The sequence below is a fragment of the Teleopsis dalmanni genome, chromosome X, assembly GCF_002237135.1.
Source record: "Teleopsis dalmanni isolate 2A chromosome X, ASM223713v2, whole genome shotgun sequence".
Lineage (NCBI taxonomy): Eukaryota > Metazoa > Arthropoda > Insecta > Diptera > Diopsidae > Teleopsis > Teleopsis dalmanni.
In genome coordinates this window covers 28769222-28786108 of record NC_051848.1, presented here as the reverse complement: position 1 = coordinate 28786108, position 16887 = coordinate 28769222, and the positions used below count along the sequence as shown (strand labels likewise).

Genomic DNA, 16887 nt, shown 5'->3' with positions numbered 1-16887 from the left:
TCTTGCATATGTGCAGATAAATCAAGCAAAGCACAAAATTGCATTTTTCATTTAATTTTACTTCAAATAGTATTGTATTTTTCTTAAATTAACTAATTACATAATTGCTTATTATTGAACAATTAAATGTCGCTATAATTTCAGTAAAAATTCAATTTCAGTTTGTATTGTAAAAGTGGCCTAAATATTGTTTAGCTGTCAAACAATACTCTACGTCATGTTGTATTATGAAAGCAACGTATGACATAACGCAAACAAAAACTTCTGGCACTGTTTTTAGTTGTCGGCACGTGTTGAATGCAATAATTATTATTTTGACGTTAGAATAACAAACTAAATCAATTTTAAATATTTGAATTGATTCCTCACACAATATGGCTGCTGGAGCACCATTATTACACTTGGGTGAATATAAAGTTACAGAGGACGCACATGATTATGGCTTAGCTGATGACAAGCTTGTTCTCGAAAATTACAAAAAGAAGTTAAAAATTACTGTTGTCAGGTATTTATATATGTGAATATTGCTCGTAAATTTAAAGTTAATTAATAAAAACAATTATTGTATTAGATATGAAGGAAATGATTTGGAATTTGATGTTATTGGCATTCATCCATCTTTGGCAAATGCTTTTCGACGCTTGATGCTTAGCAATGTGCCTAGCATGGCTATAGAAAAAGTTTTTATTTATAACAACACATCTGTTCTACAAGATGAAGTATTGGCACATCGTTTGGGTCTCATACCATTAAGAGCTGACGCACGCTTGTTTGAGTACAGAGCTGAAGAGACCGATGAATTGGGTACTGAACTTGATACGTTAGAATTTGAGCTCAAGGTTAAATGCACACGCAGAAAAGATGTCAAAGATAATATAAACCCAGAAACTGCGTATAAAAACTCCAAAGTTTTATCAAGTCAAATAAAGTGGCTGCCACGGGGTAAACAAGCACAAATTTATAAAGAGTCAGACGTGGGTGTTATGTATGATGATGTAATTGTCACAGAATTGCGTCCCGGACATGAATTAGATATACGGTTTGCTGCTGTAAAGGGCATTGGTAGCGATCACGCAAAATTCTCCCCTGTGGCGACAGCTTATTATAGACTTTTACCAGAAATTCGTTTGACTCGTCCAGTCACCGGCAAAGATGCCTATACGTTGCAGAAATGTTTCTCACCTGGCGTTATCGGTGTTAATGACGACGATGAAGCTTATGTTAAGGATGCAAGATACGATACTGTCAGTCGTAATGTTTATCGCTTTCCGCATCTAATCGACGCCGTAGAAATGTCGCGTGTACGTGATCATTTCATTTTTACCGTCGAGTCGGTAGGCGCGTTAAAACCAGATGTTATATTTATTGAAGCTATAAAAATACTTAAGAAGAAATGCATCAAATTCATAAATGAAATCGATGCAACATAAATTAATTTTAAATAAAATTATTTTTGTTATAAGAAAAACTTTAATAAGCGTTTTGTTTTCGATAAATACTATTATATTATTGAAATAAATAATAGCATATATTTTCAAGTGTCGTTTGGGCATAATATTGTATTAGAATAATTCAGATTTGCGCAATTGTGTTAGTAATTTATTTCATTTTGTTTTGATTATCGATTCTTTTCGTTGCCAATGATTCATGCACACATCAACACAAGCTGCCCAAACGAAAACGAAACGAAATGTCAAATGAGTTGTGAAGAAACGTAAGCTTTTAAAGTTGTGAAGTTTTTTGTTATTGTGAAATTAAATTTTTTTGATTTTTATCTTTTAAAAAAAATAACATTTCAAAATGTCAGAAAAGCATAGTGGTAATATCATATATTAAAATTAAAATAAAACAATTAATAACATCACAAATATTTTGATAGAAAAACAAATACCAATGAACCCAACAGCGCCACCCAACAATGACATGTTTGTGGCTAGCGAATTCTCGCAGGTAATTTATTTTTATGTGGTGAACGCTTGCTGCATTTAAATAAAATATTTAAATGTATTAAAAGATTTGCTTAAAAATAAATTTAAATATTTAGCGTGCTCCACCTCCAACATATGAGCAAAGCCAAAAAATGTCTGCAGCTGTAGCGCCTCAACAACTTTATGGCGCAATGCAGGCACCAACTTCTCATTTGCCACCATACGGCACTGGCTATGTTAATCCTTATCAAACACATATGCAGCAGCATCAGCATTACTACCATCAGCCCATGCCCATGTCCCATGAGACTGCAGAGACAAAGGTGATAACTTTAGCAAAAGGTGCTGAAGTACGCCACACTGTAACAGGCGCTATTAGCATTCCACCACCACCGCCAGGTTATGCAGCAACACCAGCACAATTGGCCGCAATGAATGGTCAGCCTGTGGTTGTTAAGAAGAAGAAAAATACATTTTTTTAAAATATATAATTCCAGTTTAAAATTTAATCAATATTTTGCATTCTATTTATGGGCAGGTGATTTTTGCTCCTGAGCTAGCTTAGTTTGCGAAGCGCTAGAGTTTGATTTAAATCTTCTATAACAAACAATTACAAATATGCGTTCAATTACTTAATATTGTTAATTATTTTAATGTTATATTCAATTTATACTTCATTAAAAAAATAAAAAATTGTGTCGAATATATATGTATATGCAGTTTGTCAGGGAAATGTTTGCAATGCCTACACATGTAACAAATCATTGCTTAGTCCTAAGAACGATATGCAAATTTAAATTTTCTTCTTTATTTATTATAAATATGTACTATATGTATATTTTCAATATATAAGCAAATGCAAGAATGGATTTAAAATATGAACAGATAAAATATTGCAAACATTTTCTTTGTATGAGCTATTTATGAATATACAAATACATATACACATACGTGTATATAAAGTCTATAACTATAAAGTCATATTTATATGGAAAACAAATAATTTACATGAAATTAAAAATAATATATTTAATGCACATAAACATATGTATAACATATATTATAATGTTAAAAATAAATATATTTATATAATAAATATGTAAAATGTTATTTTTTACTTGAGCCCCGAATGTGAAAGTAGCAAAAAAAAGTTGCTTAGTTGACATACATATGTACATCTACGGAATTAGAATTTATGTTAATGCGCAGAAAAGTATCTCATTAAAATATTTAAATAAATATTAACTTTTATTAGATATTTATATATCCCGTAAGCAATGTATATTATAATTTTATATCTGATATGTATTACATACATACATATTCATGATAAACTTATAAAATTCTCTGGGGTCTTTTAAATCATATATATATAGGTAATATGTGATATACCTACCAGTTTTTAAAACTATTTAATCTAACCGGTATACCAAGCAAGACATTTAGGAAATAATAATAAAATATTAGGGGTGTTCAAAATCGATATCATAGTCCAGGGCTATGCAAAGCACGACCCACGACACGTTTCTAATCTACCACAATTACGCTAATTTTTTTTTGGCATATTTCGATAAAATTGGATTATTTTTTTTTTATGGCATCTTAAATAAATTAATTAAAATAAATAAATCAATTAAACTAAATATAACATCATCGCCGTGATTTTATTATTTTCCAAATAAAATCATGAACGTATATATTTATTTCTGCGACTCTTCAATCTATATAGTGATTTGTGTTGACTCGCGATGAGATCTGATCTGGACAGCCCTGTTATAGTCAATGACTGATTAGCAGTTTTAAGACATCCAACACTCCAACGTTGGCTCTAACGTTATCGAACGATTAACGTTGCTGTTGTTGTTACTCGCAAGGATATGCTTGTGTAGTTCCCTTTGGGTGTGATACTTAGTTGTCGAAGTAGACGAGTAGATCCGTCCTTTGGGTAATATCACACTCATGGATAGATTTTTTAATTTGCAAATAGATTATTGTATAATAAGTTAATACACAAAAACGTTAGGGGTTTACCCTAAATGAACTTATATTGCAATTATTTGTAAAAGAAGAAGTATCAATCCTGTTAGTTACAGTACCTAACTCTCAGTAAACTGAAACTGAGATATATACATACATATGTATGTAGTTTTTTAACAATATCACTATACGCCAGTTGTTTATGTAACTCCTGCTTTTACTTCTATTCCATAGTCTATCCTAGAGAATTATAGTCGCTTATTCTGAGCTTATATAAATCATAATATGACAATCGACATAAGTGAGTCTCAATAGGATCGCAGTCCTTACTTAACCTACTATAAAAACATTAAAACCACAATTATTACAACCACACAGGTACTGGTTCATGTTATTATCGTTGTTTTAATAAATAATAGGTTACTAATGAGACAAGAATTAGATATATTTGAAGAAACGTTGGAGAAAATAGACTAGAGATCACAAATATTTACATTAATTTGGCTACAAATGAAGTTTAGTGTTTTTGACACAGACTTAAACTTCTCAGTCAGCTCAGCTCAATTATATATCAAATTTTTTATTTAATTGAGTTAAACCAGATGTTTACAGTGCCCGTTAAGCCAGATATAGTAATTTAAATATACGAGTTTATGCTATGATATGGTTTTATACTAATCTTAGTTGGGCTAAAGTATTAGCCTATTTTTATAAGACAAAAAGCTGTTACGATAACTGCGAAATGATGAACTAAAAATGTTGCAATAGTAAGACAACGTATTAATTACATAAAGTAATTATGTATGTAGATCTCTAGGTCGTAGTGCGAGTTCCCCAAACATAATAATTATAACACAACATATTTTATAGTTTAGATAATAATCATAATCGTGTAATACAATCTACTGCAACTCATTACTGCGTTTTTGGAAGCACATGTGTACTTGGATCTAAGTGACGGAGCTGGAATATTACTGAAATCAAATGAGTTAAATAAGTAACTATTTAATTACTAAGCAAATAGTAATTCAAAGTCAACAGAACAATTTTTATGTAGTTTAGGTTTAATTAGAAATTACAATGTACCAGCTAGTGGACGGTCAGACATTCAAACTATTAAATGTATTTATCCTTATGGAATGATAATTCCTGCAATTAAACAAAAATATCTGAGTATAGCTAAAAAAAAACCAGTGTAGATAGAAATTCTTGCCTGATCTGAAGTTATATTTAGTCCAAACTGAACAAAAATATAGCGATTAGCTGCTTCAACTAAAGCGGGACTTGCTAAGCACTACGTTATCGCTAGTAAGAAGACATGTTATGATATGTGATCTATGCTATAACGACTTTTGTTGTGGTTGTGGCTCTGAAGATGAGGAATCCGCAACTGTTGCTGCCCTGTAAAATTTGGGATGAGTTTGTATTCGAGTTTAAAGATTTATCAGGTTGATTCACTTTTACTTGGAGCAGTGATACCGCTAGTTTGTGAACTCAGTGCATTATGATCTGATGTATCTCACGCTATGCATGTTCGCACTTTTCTGAGGACAAAGACTAAAATTAGTTCATATTTCAATTGTCCATACATGTAAGTAATAATATATTTTATATTAAATAATTATTATTATTAAGATCCTAAAAGGTAAATATATATACATATGGTATGTAAGCGTTTAAGTTTTTTTAATTGTACAAATGGGTAGCTGGTAACATACGATGTATACCAGAAAACGATAAAATAACAGACTGTACAGAATAACATACAGTCGAGCTTTAAGTCAAATATCAGGGTTGTTCTTCCAAACGTTTCAAACTTAAAGTTCATATAAAAATGATTATATTTTTTATCCATCTGAAGTTCTAAGCTAATACCGAAAAGTGTCATCGGATTGTCAGTAGATCTTTAGACATCTATTAAGTCGGTCAACGAATTCATAGTCAAGAGTATCAAATTGAGCCTACTTAGATATCTGATAATTTTATCTCAAATCAAAAATAGATTTTAATGAATTGAAGGTATCATGTATAAAAAATAATAATTTCTTTATCTAAATTGTTGTTTATAGGTATATTTTTTGCAAATATTGTTTAAACTAATTATTTGTGTGACTGTGTAGTGCACTGAAATATGTATAGATCTACAATAACAATAATGCGTTATAATTTCTTCTAAGCTTGAAGATGTAAGTTCTTTCATCAATAATACTTCTTTTCCATATAGAACTACATAAATTTAAACCTTCTATACTAATTCCTACTTAATACTTTCTACGGAATATATCATTTGCACGTGATTGTTATGTACTCTTGTTTTATGGTTACTTACACAAGATCTAGTTTGGATAAATGATTCATGACCATAATTGTGCCTTCACACCAGCTTTTACAGTACCATACTGTTTGTTGCCGTCGGTACCAGTTACTATAAATATTGTTTGTATTATAATATAATTCCACAAATGATTTTCAACCGAACATCAATGTGGAAAGGAAATAAAAACATACGCTCTCCTACAGCACGGATTCAATCTTCTGTATTCTGGTAAGCCATATGGCTGAATTGTTGTCAACAGCTCTTCATCAATATTATGATAATTAGAAAAATTAATTTAATTTTACGAAAGTGATTCACAATGTTAAATTTAATAACTTGTACTTATATACTTACCAATCCTAACAAATAAAACAAAGTTTAGTAACAAACCTAACAAGCCCATATAGTAGCTATACAGCGTAAAGCTAAAGTATTATAAAAATATTAACAAATGAAGTCTTTATAAATATAAAATAGATTTTCAGTCGTTTATGCACTCCGTAATATAAGCAATTTAAAAATTCTGAACGTTATACATAAGTACCAGGCAGCAGTTAGTCAAATTAATTACTTTTAGTAAATAGCATCATGACATAAAATACACACATATATTGGAGAGCACTAGGATAAAAAATACTTAATTATATATATGTTGTACACTATCATTATATAAATTATTATTAAAACAGTTAAATTCAATATAGCGCTTTATAGAAATTTATTCAAAAACGAAATACATTGTTATATTTTGAGTAGCATTACGATTTCACTTCTACATTACAAATTGGCAACTATTAAGGAAAATTGTAAGCATTTTCTTTTAGTTCTGGAAAACATTTTGTTACTTCTTTTATTTGTATACATTTTTGCCACTATTCTAACTTTCTAACTAGCACAAAGTTAGAAATGTATATCAAAAGCGTAAAATGTTTTAGATATGCAAGTTTTAGTTTTTCAGCAAATTTATATTTGTTACAATAATACAATATATATTTACCGAAAAATTTTATTTGCATTTATATGTATATATATATGAAATATATTTTATTTTCAAAATAAACAAGTACAAATATAGAGAAGTCACTATACAAAAAAAAAAAAAATATATATATATGTATAAGTTGTTTGGAAATTACTCGAAAATGTTTTCAAAATATGAACTATCAAATGTCTGCAGACGAACGAAACCATCTTCGCCTCCTGATGCATAACTTTTACCATCAGGATGAAAGGCTAAACTATTAATTGGACCGAAATGTCCTTTAAGACGTGCGAATTCTTCTTCATATATTAAATGGAAAAATCTTGAATCGAATTTGCCTGCTTTAGTCGATGTAGTTGTAACTTCCATAGCATCTTGACCACCGCCTAAAACAACATGATCCAGGATCGGACTAATTGACGCCGAATTTACTGGTCTCTCAGTTTTGTATGTTTTTAAACACATTAAAGATTCAGAATCAAATAATTTAGCTGATGTATCCTTTGATGCAGTTACGAACATAGTACCGTCTTTACTCATCTGCATATCATTAATACCTGCGGTATGGTCATTGACAGAATTTATTTCTCTACCTTTGCGTATATCCCAAATTGATATTTGTCCATTATCATGACCTATAAATATTTAAAGAAATTTTATTATTTATTAAAATATTTAAACTCTTATATCATATCATATACACACCAGTAATAATAGTTTCATCTAGTGGTCCCCACAACATTGATGTAATTTTGGTTTGTAACATGGGAATCCTTAATATTGGACTCTGTTCTGCAATTGAAGAATCGGCTGTGCGTACATCAATAATAAATAATTCTGAGTTTTGTCCCATAGCTTTATCTGTAGAATATGCGGCTTGATTGCCGGAATAACTAAAACGACATGTGCGCACCATAGATTTAGTTGCTATCGATGCTGTGACTGAACCTAATTCAACGTCCCAAATTTTCGTTGTCATATCACCCGCCCCAGTTATGAGTTTCGACGTTGTCCAATCAACATCTAAACACCAAACAGTACCCTGATGTCCATCATATGTACCCAAACGTTCGCCATTTAGTGAATACCACACGTTAGGCTTTTGATCTTTAGAACACGAGAAGAGCAAATCACCTTCCCTGTTAAATTTAATTTGCGTTATAGAACGCTCATGTCCGTGCAGCATTAATGGCCTCTGTAAATGAAGAATACGTTAATTATCACTTATAACAAAAAATATTAATTATTAGCATTTGCCACGCAAATGTGCACTTTTAGGTTATAAATTTTCTTAAAAAATATTTTATACACAAAACCGAGCATATACTGTTATTTCAATATAAAATGCAATTTGTTTACTTCAGGAAGTTAAACAAATATAATTTTAACAATTTACGCACCATGTCGTCGCCGTTTCTTTGTAAATAATATTAAATATCCGCAAATCTCAATGAATGCTGCTTGATATACCTGTCAAAAAGAACCTCGGTAAGCGAGAAGTGTTACCAACAGTTAATATTGTTTAAATGCTATCAAATGCGCTTGGTTTGAAACAGAAAGAAAGCGATAATAAAAATAAATCTAAAAAATGGCTGAATATCGGTTAAAAATGTTTCTGGCAATGGAAAATTCAATTATATACTTTTTTTAAGCATAATATAGATTTTTGGAAATGTATATCGATTTTAATGTATAATAAATGTATGTAAATAGCAGTAATTTTGTAAAATTTTTATGTTTTCTTTAGTAACTATAGCTTATTCTATTTATAATAAAGCTGTTCAACGAACTACTCATAGTAAAACTCAAGTAGAACACAAGTAAAGTACAAACTGAGAGCGTAACACAATTAAAGTGCCAATTTTCGCTCTTTGCACAGATTTTCATGGAACAACTTTGGAACAGTTTTGTGAGAAACTGTGTCAAGCAAATAAACAATACAAAATTTTAAATTCAAATCAAAACAGCTTATTAACACATCACACACATTTTGCTTGAAATAAAATGTACTCGTAGTCTGTGTAGAACTTTCAAATTTCGACAGGGATGTTACACTTTGCTCTCTCAGATGCTCTCATGTACTCGAAAATTTGCTGGTGGAATGCATTTGTGTATACACAGTCTTACTTGAAGTTACTACAAGAAGCTCGTGGAACAGCAGACCTATTTTATGCATAAGTTTCTTTTTTCTTTCAAAGTTGCACAAGAATACTCACAACCAACGAAATGAAACATGTAAGGCAACAAAAATGTTCTTAAAAAATTCAGATTCTAATTCCAGTCAGATGACAGAAGAGTTTGGTTATTATTTATAACCGAATCGAGTTATATAAAAAAAAATTTATAAAATTACCTTCAGGTATTTTTGTATTTACATGTATTTATCAACCACAAATTTATTTAAAATTTTTTTACTTCTCATATGTTTACAGATTTAGACAGTGATGTGAAGTTATTCTTAAACAGAGTCCAAACAGAAGTTGTTCTATTGGAACATTAATATTGTAGTTTGAAATAAAAAATATTAAAATAATTTAAAGACATACATTTGTCAACGTCATAATGACTCATCCACACTATAAAATAATTTTTGCATACTTAAATTCCTCAAACAAATAAAACTCAGTTTTTCGAACACCAAGTTTTCGCCTTCGAATTTGTTGGGCGAATACGCCTATAGACGCTAAAATTTGGCACGCTTCGCTCTTAGTACATGCATATGTTTTATCGTATGTATATCATATTTTAAGTACAATTTAGTTAAATACAGGCAACGTTTTTATTTAACATAGGGTGTTCAATTTGTATATAAATAAAATCCATGTAATTAATAATACTTTGCCTAAAAATAAAAAATACAAATAGATGCCAAGTTAGTTTTCTATTTTTCTAAATTTTTACATTTTATTTAATAATAATTGGTTCCATATAATAATAAATCATATTGTAGCTTAAAATTTTTTAAGTTTTGTATATAGTTTTAGTTTATTTAATTTTATTTTAATTTATGTATAATTGTGTTTTTAGTATATTTAAGAAGGAATTTCAATTTTGAACGAAAATACTTAAGTAGTCTTCTTATATTAACAAAAGACTTAACCTTATTTAATAACAATATAAAATAAAAATATAAAAGCAGCAATCAAAATAAAACTTAATCATTAATGCAATGCAATATTATTTATATACAATAGTCGTTAAACACTTTTATCAAAACTAAGGTGTACTAAATGGAACCCTTAGTCCTTAATATAAATAAGAATATTAATAAGCTCTAATTTTCTTAAGATATAGTTAATGAAAGAATCGCATACTGTTATGCAATTCATTTGCACCAGTGCAATAAATAATTTATTTTAATATATTTTTAAAGTAACATTTACATTTTAAACATAACTAAAAATATTCAAATATTGCAATACGGAACAATGATTTACTACGTTTTATTTATGAATGGTATAAATTATACTACTTTTTTCATGTAAGGCGTTTTTTGGTCTAATCGGTTGTCATTCTGTGATCAGCTGTTTTATGCGGCACTTTGCTTCCAATTTTGCGAAATAGATTTTACGTAAAAAAGTGAAGATAAATTTTCAAGAAACAAATATATTATTGAAATATATTATAGATTTTTATTTAAATAAAATGTTAAAACACTCCCAACGTTTTTTAACAACTATTGGCAGAAGCACAATCATTCAATATAATGGCGTAAACTCTGTCCGAAATTCATTACAAATACAACGTCGTTTCGCCGCTACAACTGATCCAACGAAAGGCAAAGGTCCTATATCTTGGAAAAGTTTAGCAGTTATCGGTGCGGTGGGTTCAATAGGCTTAGCTTTTATGTTGTATGTTAAGAAAGAAAAGGAAGATGCCTTAATGCGTGAAAGAAAGCGACAATTGGGTAAAGCAGCAATTGGTGGACGTTGGGAATTAATTGATGATAAGGGTATTTTACGTAAATCTGAAGAATTCCTCGGCAAATGGTTACTAATTTATTTTGGTTTTACACATTGTCCTGATATATGCCCTGATGAATTAGAAAAAATGGCTGGAGTTGTCGATGATATAGGTATGTAATGTATTATGAATTTAAAAAAGTTTAATATACATTATTTGTTCAATAGACAAATCTCCTAATATGCCAAATATTCAACCAATATTCATTACTGTTGACCCAGAACGCGATACCAAAGAAATTGTTGGAAAATATGTTAAGGAGTTTTCTCCTAAGCTATTGGGCTTGACTGGCACTGTAGAGCAAATACGGAATGTTTGTAAAGCTTTTCGTGTTTATTTTAGTGCCGGACCACGTGACACAGATAATGATTATATAGTAAATTCATTTTATTGTTACTATATCGAATATTACTAATTTACATTTGATTGTAGGTCGATCACACTATTATTATGTATTTGGTTAATCCGGACGGTGAATTTGTTGACTATTATGGCCAAAATCGTGATAAGGATCAATGTGTGAGCTCAATTTTAGTAAACATGTCCAAATGGGATCAAATGAATAAGAAATCATGGTTTAGCTAAAATGTACATATTTTTACATTGATTTGTAATTTACTTAATTTATATTATTAAATTTATATTATTAATATTATGTTATATACAAATGAAATTGTTGCATTTAACTTACCTGCAGCATTTGTGAATGTATGATATATAATTACAATATTCAAAATACATAAATTGTAATTGTTTACATAAAATTTTATAACTTTTATTTTTCTAGTGAGTATTTTGTATAATTTATATAAGAACAATATTATTTATTAAATAATTTAATTATTGTTCTAGCTCACTTTCAACTTCTTCCGCAGCGAAAATTAATATTAACTTATGCTTTAATATAAAGGAAAAAACTTGACATTTTTATTTACCATATTACAACGGCTGTTGTAATATGGTTTTTTCGAAAAGGAGTGAAACTACAACAACAAAAATTCATTTTTATATTATTTTAATTAATTGAATTTTTGGCTGACTATACATCTGTTTCGAGCATTGTCAAATACCCATCATCAGTAGTCTTTGAAATAATTCTTGTATTTAAATATTTGTAAATAATTTTTTTGAGACTGCAACTACCAGGAATTAAAATCGTGTCCTGCCAAATTCAACTCTCATAGTCAGCGCACCTTAACCAACTGACCTAAACAATGTTTTTTATATTTGGTGTATTTGTACCCTGTATATAATTGCTAAAGGATAACAATGGAATCCCTACAGAATTTGTATTTGAATTGCATGCATTTGCGTTCTAAATCCTGCAGCTACTGAAATATATATGGCACTAAATAAGTGTTTAGATCTGCCAACATGTATGTCATTTGAGTCAATCACAAATGTTCTTAGAAGATTTAATAGTACTAGCAAGCTTTGTATCATTTTGTCACTTCAAAGTTTCAAGTTTTCCTTGAATGATTTATTACAACTTTTAATGTGGACTAACACGATAACAGTGCATCGATAAACTTTTTTCAACTTTTCGCTAAGGAGTACTATTAAGAATCAGTGTTTATAATTGGTATAATGCATTCAAGCGTAGTCGTACTTTGCTCGCCGATGAATATCGATCGGCGATATTCGATCGATCGATATTCTGCGCAGGAATATCGAACACAAGATTGTTTTGTAGCCTATATTGAGATTGAAACGTGCCTAGGCATTCGAACACTTACCACATACACATCATAATAATCAACAAAAAATCTTTTTTCATTAACAGTCTTCAATGAATGGAGGAAAAACAACGAAAAACGACAAAGCGGAAAAAGGTGAAGCGTTTAAAAACCATGTTTTGGAGGCACCAATTTCAATGAAGGAAAAATGCTTCCCTAATTGGTTTGCACATATACAAAAGTATATTGCTGATAAATATTTTCACCAGAAAAACAGAAAAATCTTTCTTCTAAGTTAGTCTAAAGATTTGTTTAATCAATATTTATCAGAATACAGTTGAAGGTATATCAACTACGCTTACTATCCTGGACTCGTATATGCCTGCATTAGCTTATTTATTAAGGTTTTTCTATTTTATTATATTTTCAAGTATGTAGGTGTCACAATATTAAAAAAAAATTATTAAATTATAGTTGATATTAACGCTATAAAAAAAAAATTAAAAATACTTATCTTTATATAATATATGTATGTATATTGTTACTTTAAATTGTTAGTCCATCCTCCTCCATCTTCCCTAACCACTACTCACCCACTTCCTTACCCATGTAATTGTCTTGTACATCCTTTAATGTTATCTGCTTACAGGTCCCGGCGGGTTACAACAACAACAAGATCTAGTTACATTAACAATAACCACTGTTTACTGTTTTAAAATAAAATATACTTACATATTATAACATATAGATGTATACCTTCTGTTCAAAAAGTATCTGGATTTTGTTGTTTGTTAACTACTCCTTACGTAATAGACCTTTTTCAAAAAGGTCTAGGTCCTTTTTTTTTGTTATGTTGGTACACCCTTTCTTGACATATGGTACAAATTTGAGCGCCATCTGACAATTAGTTTGTTTACAGCAGCTGTTAATGTGAGACTACCTCAAGTGCATTCAAGTGCATTTAGCGATTTTTACAATGGGAAATTCTTGTTGTACGTGATTTTTTGACCAAACACGGCACCACTGTCATCGCCCAGGCACCATATTCGCTAGATCTGGATCCATGCGACATTTTCCTGTTCCCGAAACTCGAATAGCCCCTTCGTGGTAAGCGTTTTAAATCCATTAAATCGGTAAAAGAGAATTCGCTGAAGGAACTAAAAGCCATACCTTCACGGGCCTACGAAAAGTGTATGGAAGATTGGGTTAAGCGTTGATATATGTGTATCGCTTCAGAAGGAGCATATTTCGAAGGAGATAAAATAAATTTGGAATAAAATTTAAATGTGTGTGTTTTATTTATAAAATCCAAGTACTTTTTGAGCAGAAGGTATATTCCCCGTTTTGATTTTTTAGTAGTTGATTGCTAATTAATTTGAAACGACAGTCGTCACAAATTATAGTTTATAGCTCTTATAACAATTAGGGAAGAAAAAACTTATCCATATATGATAAAAACACCATAACTAAAAAATAACTGTACTATAGAAAGAAAAAAAAGATATAAAACTGCACCATCTCGAGTATAACAAATGCTTAGTATATTAAATATTGTTGTGATTTTGTGTAAAATGTTAATAAAAAACGAAAAACAATGTATTTATTCATAAATATATGCATTTTATTTGTTTTTCATATTGGATATAATAAAAATATTCAAATACAGTACTTTTAAAAGTATTATTTACTTTAAAATATACATAAATATATAAGTTACAAAGTTTAACGTTATTGAAATCATAATAAAAATTATAAATGTTATTAAATAAAATTATTCAACATACTTAAAAAACAATTATCACATCATTCTGCATAATTGTGATATATAAAACAGGATCATTTTTTAATAACTTTGGTCGTCTTATAAATTATTTATCAACAAAATTTTAATTTCAAAAATTTAAATTTGATAATACATAGCATAGCGCACAATAAGTTTTAATTAGCAAATAATTTTAGTGCAAGAATTGGTTTTAAGTATATAATCATACTTATGTATATATATATATATATATATACATTTATATGTATACATATTTATACATATATATATATAGTAAGTATGTAATAAAAAGTCACATTAAAATTTTTGAAATAATATCGATTTTAAAATTTATTATATATATATCGTATATATTAATTTTCATGTATCTTTGTCTTTTTTAATCTAATATATTTGCTATAATAACAACAATAGTTTTGTTTAAATATATAATAAATATACTTTTTAACACTTAAAAATATTAATATTTTAATAATACAATGTTTTTTTTTGTTTTCCAATTATGAGTAAAAAAAAAATTTTTTTATGTACATATTTTTAAATTTTTAGATATATATTTTTATATAAACTATATTGAGATTTTTTATAGCCAGCGTTTTTTTTTTTAAATAGATAAAGCAGTTAATAATTTGATTTTTTAAATATATTCTTTTAATTTTATTAAACTTAATAGTTGCGAAAAATTAATAGACTAAAATACAAACGGTGAAAATTTTATATACTAATTTTTTGCTTTAGAAATTGCCATTTTTGGAATATAACAAAATACTTCTAACAGCGTTTGGATTGCTTATGAAAACGATTAAAAGCACGATATTTTAAATTGCTTATAAAATAAATATAAAATATATGACATAAAATATAATAATGTAATCTATAAACTGTGATTGATTAATATAAATAAATATATTTATTATTATTCAGCTTTAGAACGAAAATAGTTACCATTAATTTTCAAAGGCTGCATATTATAATTTTGAATAGCATAATTTGAATTATAGGGATTTTTTTTGATATATACTTATTTATAAAAAGACTGTAACGACAAATATTATATATGATATATCTTTAGAACAAATCAGACAAACAAGTAATAATCGAAGATTCGGCGTTTGCTAAAATAACTTAATATCTGTTTCGAAAATTCTCTTTATATTAAACTTTTACATCTTTACTTTTTTTAAATGAAAATTATATTCAGTTTAATATAATATATTAAATATTATTATATTAAATAATAAATATATTAAATATTTTAAATTATATTTACTTTGATATAATATATTAAATATTATATTAAATAATAAATACATTAAATATTAAATTAAATAAAAAATATATTAAAATTTATTTAGTTTAATATAATATAATATTCAATCAAAAATATATGCTGTACAATATTTACTACAGCATAATAGAAAAATTTAATAAATTCCCAAATTATATATTAATAATATAACTTATTACCGGATAAATAGATCCGATTCGAATACAGCAATCTGTAAAAGTTTTAAACATTTTTAATGATAGTGAGAATATTGTGATATATTATCTTAAATGTTTACTAAATTCTTCTATTTAAATTCCTTTGTTGATTAATTAGAAAAAAATAAAAATTGATAGCAACTTCAAAATTATTTATGCTTATCTTATATTAATCATATTACATAAACACAATTTAAATTAATTAAATTAAAAGATATAATATTATAACATGATTTTATTGAATTTGAATTTATGTGACATATATTTAAAAAATATATTTAATAATTATATAATTATAGTAATAATAATAATATAAATAAATGATTACATAAAAATTAATTCTTCTAATCTGAACCTATTTATTAATATATGTAATATATTTATTTTATTTGAAGAGATTTTTTACTAGCGTTTAATATTTTATTATAAAACATTTGTTTTATAATATATTGTTTTATACTGAACTTTCAATTTAATATGCACTCGATAGACTGTATCTTTTTCAATTTGTAAAAACTGTGACTCGTTACTTTAACCTTAATTGAAACCACTGCATTATCTTTACTCACAAACCTTTCCTTTGTTTAATTTAAAAATATAATTAAAAATTTTAATGATGAAAATAAAATATAGTTTCTTATTGACTATTATTTTTTTTATTATTTATTTATACTGACTTAAGTTTATATGAACAATTTAAATCTATATAATATTTAAAACATAATATTTAAATTAATTTAACATCGACTATTAATCTATATTGTCGACATTTTGAA

General features: G+C 27.8%; 4 protein-coding genes across 6 annotated transcripts; 3 read left to right on the top strand and 1 right to left on the bottom strand.

Moving 5' to 3' along the window:
* The first annotated feature begins 127 nt into the window (after positions 1–127).
* Positions 128–1457, top strand: LOC119662247 (DNA-directed RNA polymerases I and III subunit RPAC1). Its single transcript, XM_038071834.1, has 2 exons — positions 128–505; positions 572–1457. Exons 1-2 carry the CDS (start codon positions 375–377, stop codon positions 1428–1430), a joined length of 990 nt encoding a protein of 329 aa, XP_037927762.1. The 5' UTR covers positions 128–374; the 3' UTR covers positions 1431–1457.
* Positions 1458–1606: 149 nt separating this feature from the next.
* On the top strand, positions 1607–3019 carry LOC119688962 (DAZ-associated protein 2). 3 transcript variants are annotated; one of them, XM_038103662.1, is made up of 4 exons: positions 1613–1714; positions 1808–1819; positions 1880–1950; positions 2045–3019. In XM_038103662.1, the coding sequence occupies exons 3-4, from the start codon at positions 1894–1896 to the stop codon at positions 2408–2410; spliced, it is 423 nt and encodes a 140-aa protein (XP_037959590.1). In that variant the 5' UTR covers positions 1613–1714; positions 1808–1819; positions 1880–1893; the 3' UTR covers positions 2411–3019. The 3 variants fall into 3 exon arrangements, with proteins under 3 accessions (XP_037959589.1, XP_037959588.1, XP_037959590.1); XM_038103661.1 differs by having other exon boundaries at positions 1607–1816; XM_038103660.1 differs by having other exon boundaries at positions 1609–1819.
* A 4316-nt stretch (positions 3020–7335) lies between these two features.
* On the bottom strand, positions 7336–8712 carry LOC119689573 (eukaryotic translation initiation factor 3 subunit I). The gene is made up of 3 exons (XM_038104430.1): positions 8605–8712; positions 7910–8399; positions 7336–7839 (listed from the first exon to the last, which is right to left on the bottom strand). The coding sequence occupies exons 1-3, from the start codon at positions 8605–8607 to the stop codon at positions 7355–7357; spliced, it is 978 nt and encodes a 325-aa protein (XP_037960358.1). The 5' UTR covers positions 8608–8712; the 3' UTR covers positions 7336–7354.
* A 2009-nt stretch (positions 8713–10721) lies between these two features.
* LOC119688917 (protein SCO1 homolog, mitochondrial) lies at positions 10722–11860 on the top strand. The gene is made up of 3 exons (XM_038103590.1): positions 10722–11279; positions 11335–11543; positions 11600–11860. The coding sequence occupies exons 1-3, from the start codon at positions 10850–10852 to the stop codon at positions 11750–11752; spliced, it is 792 nt and encodes a 263-aa protein (XP_037959518.1). The 5' UTR covers positions 10722–10849; the 3' UTR covers positions 11753–11860.
* The last annotated feature ends 5027 nt before the right edge of the window (positions 11861–16887 follow it).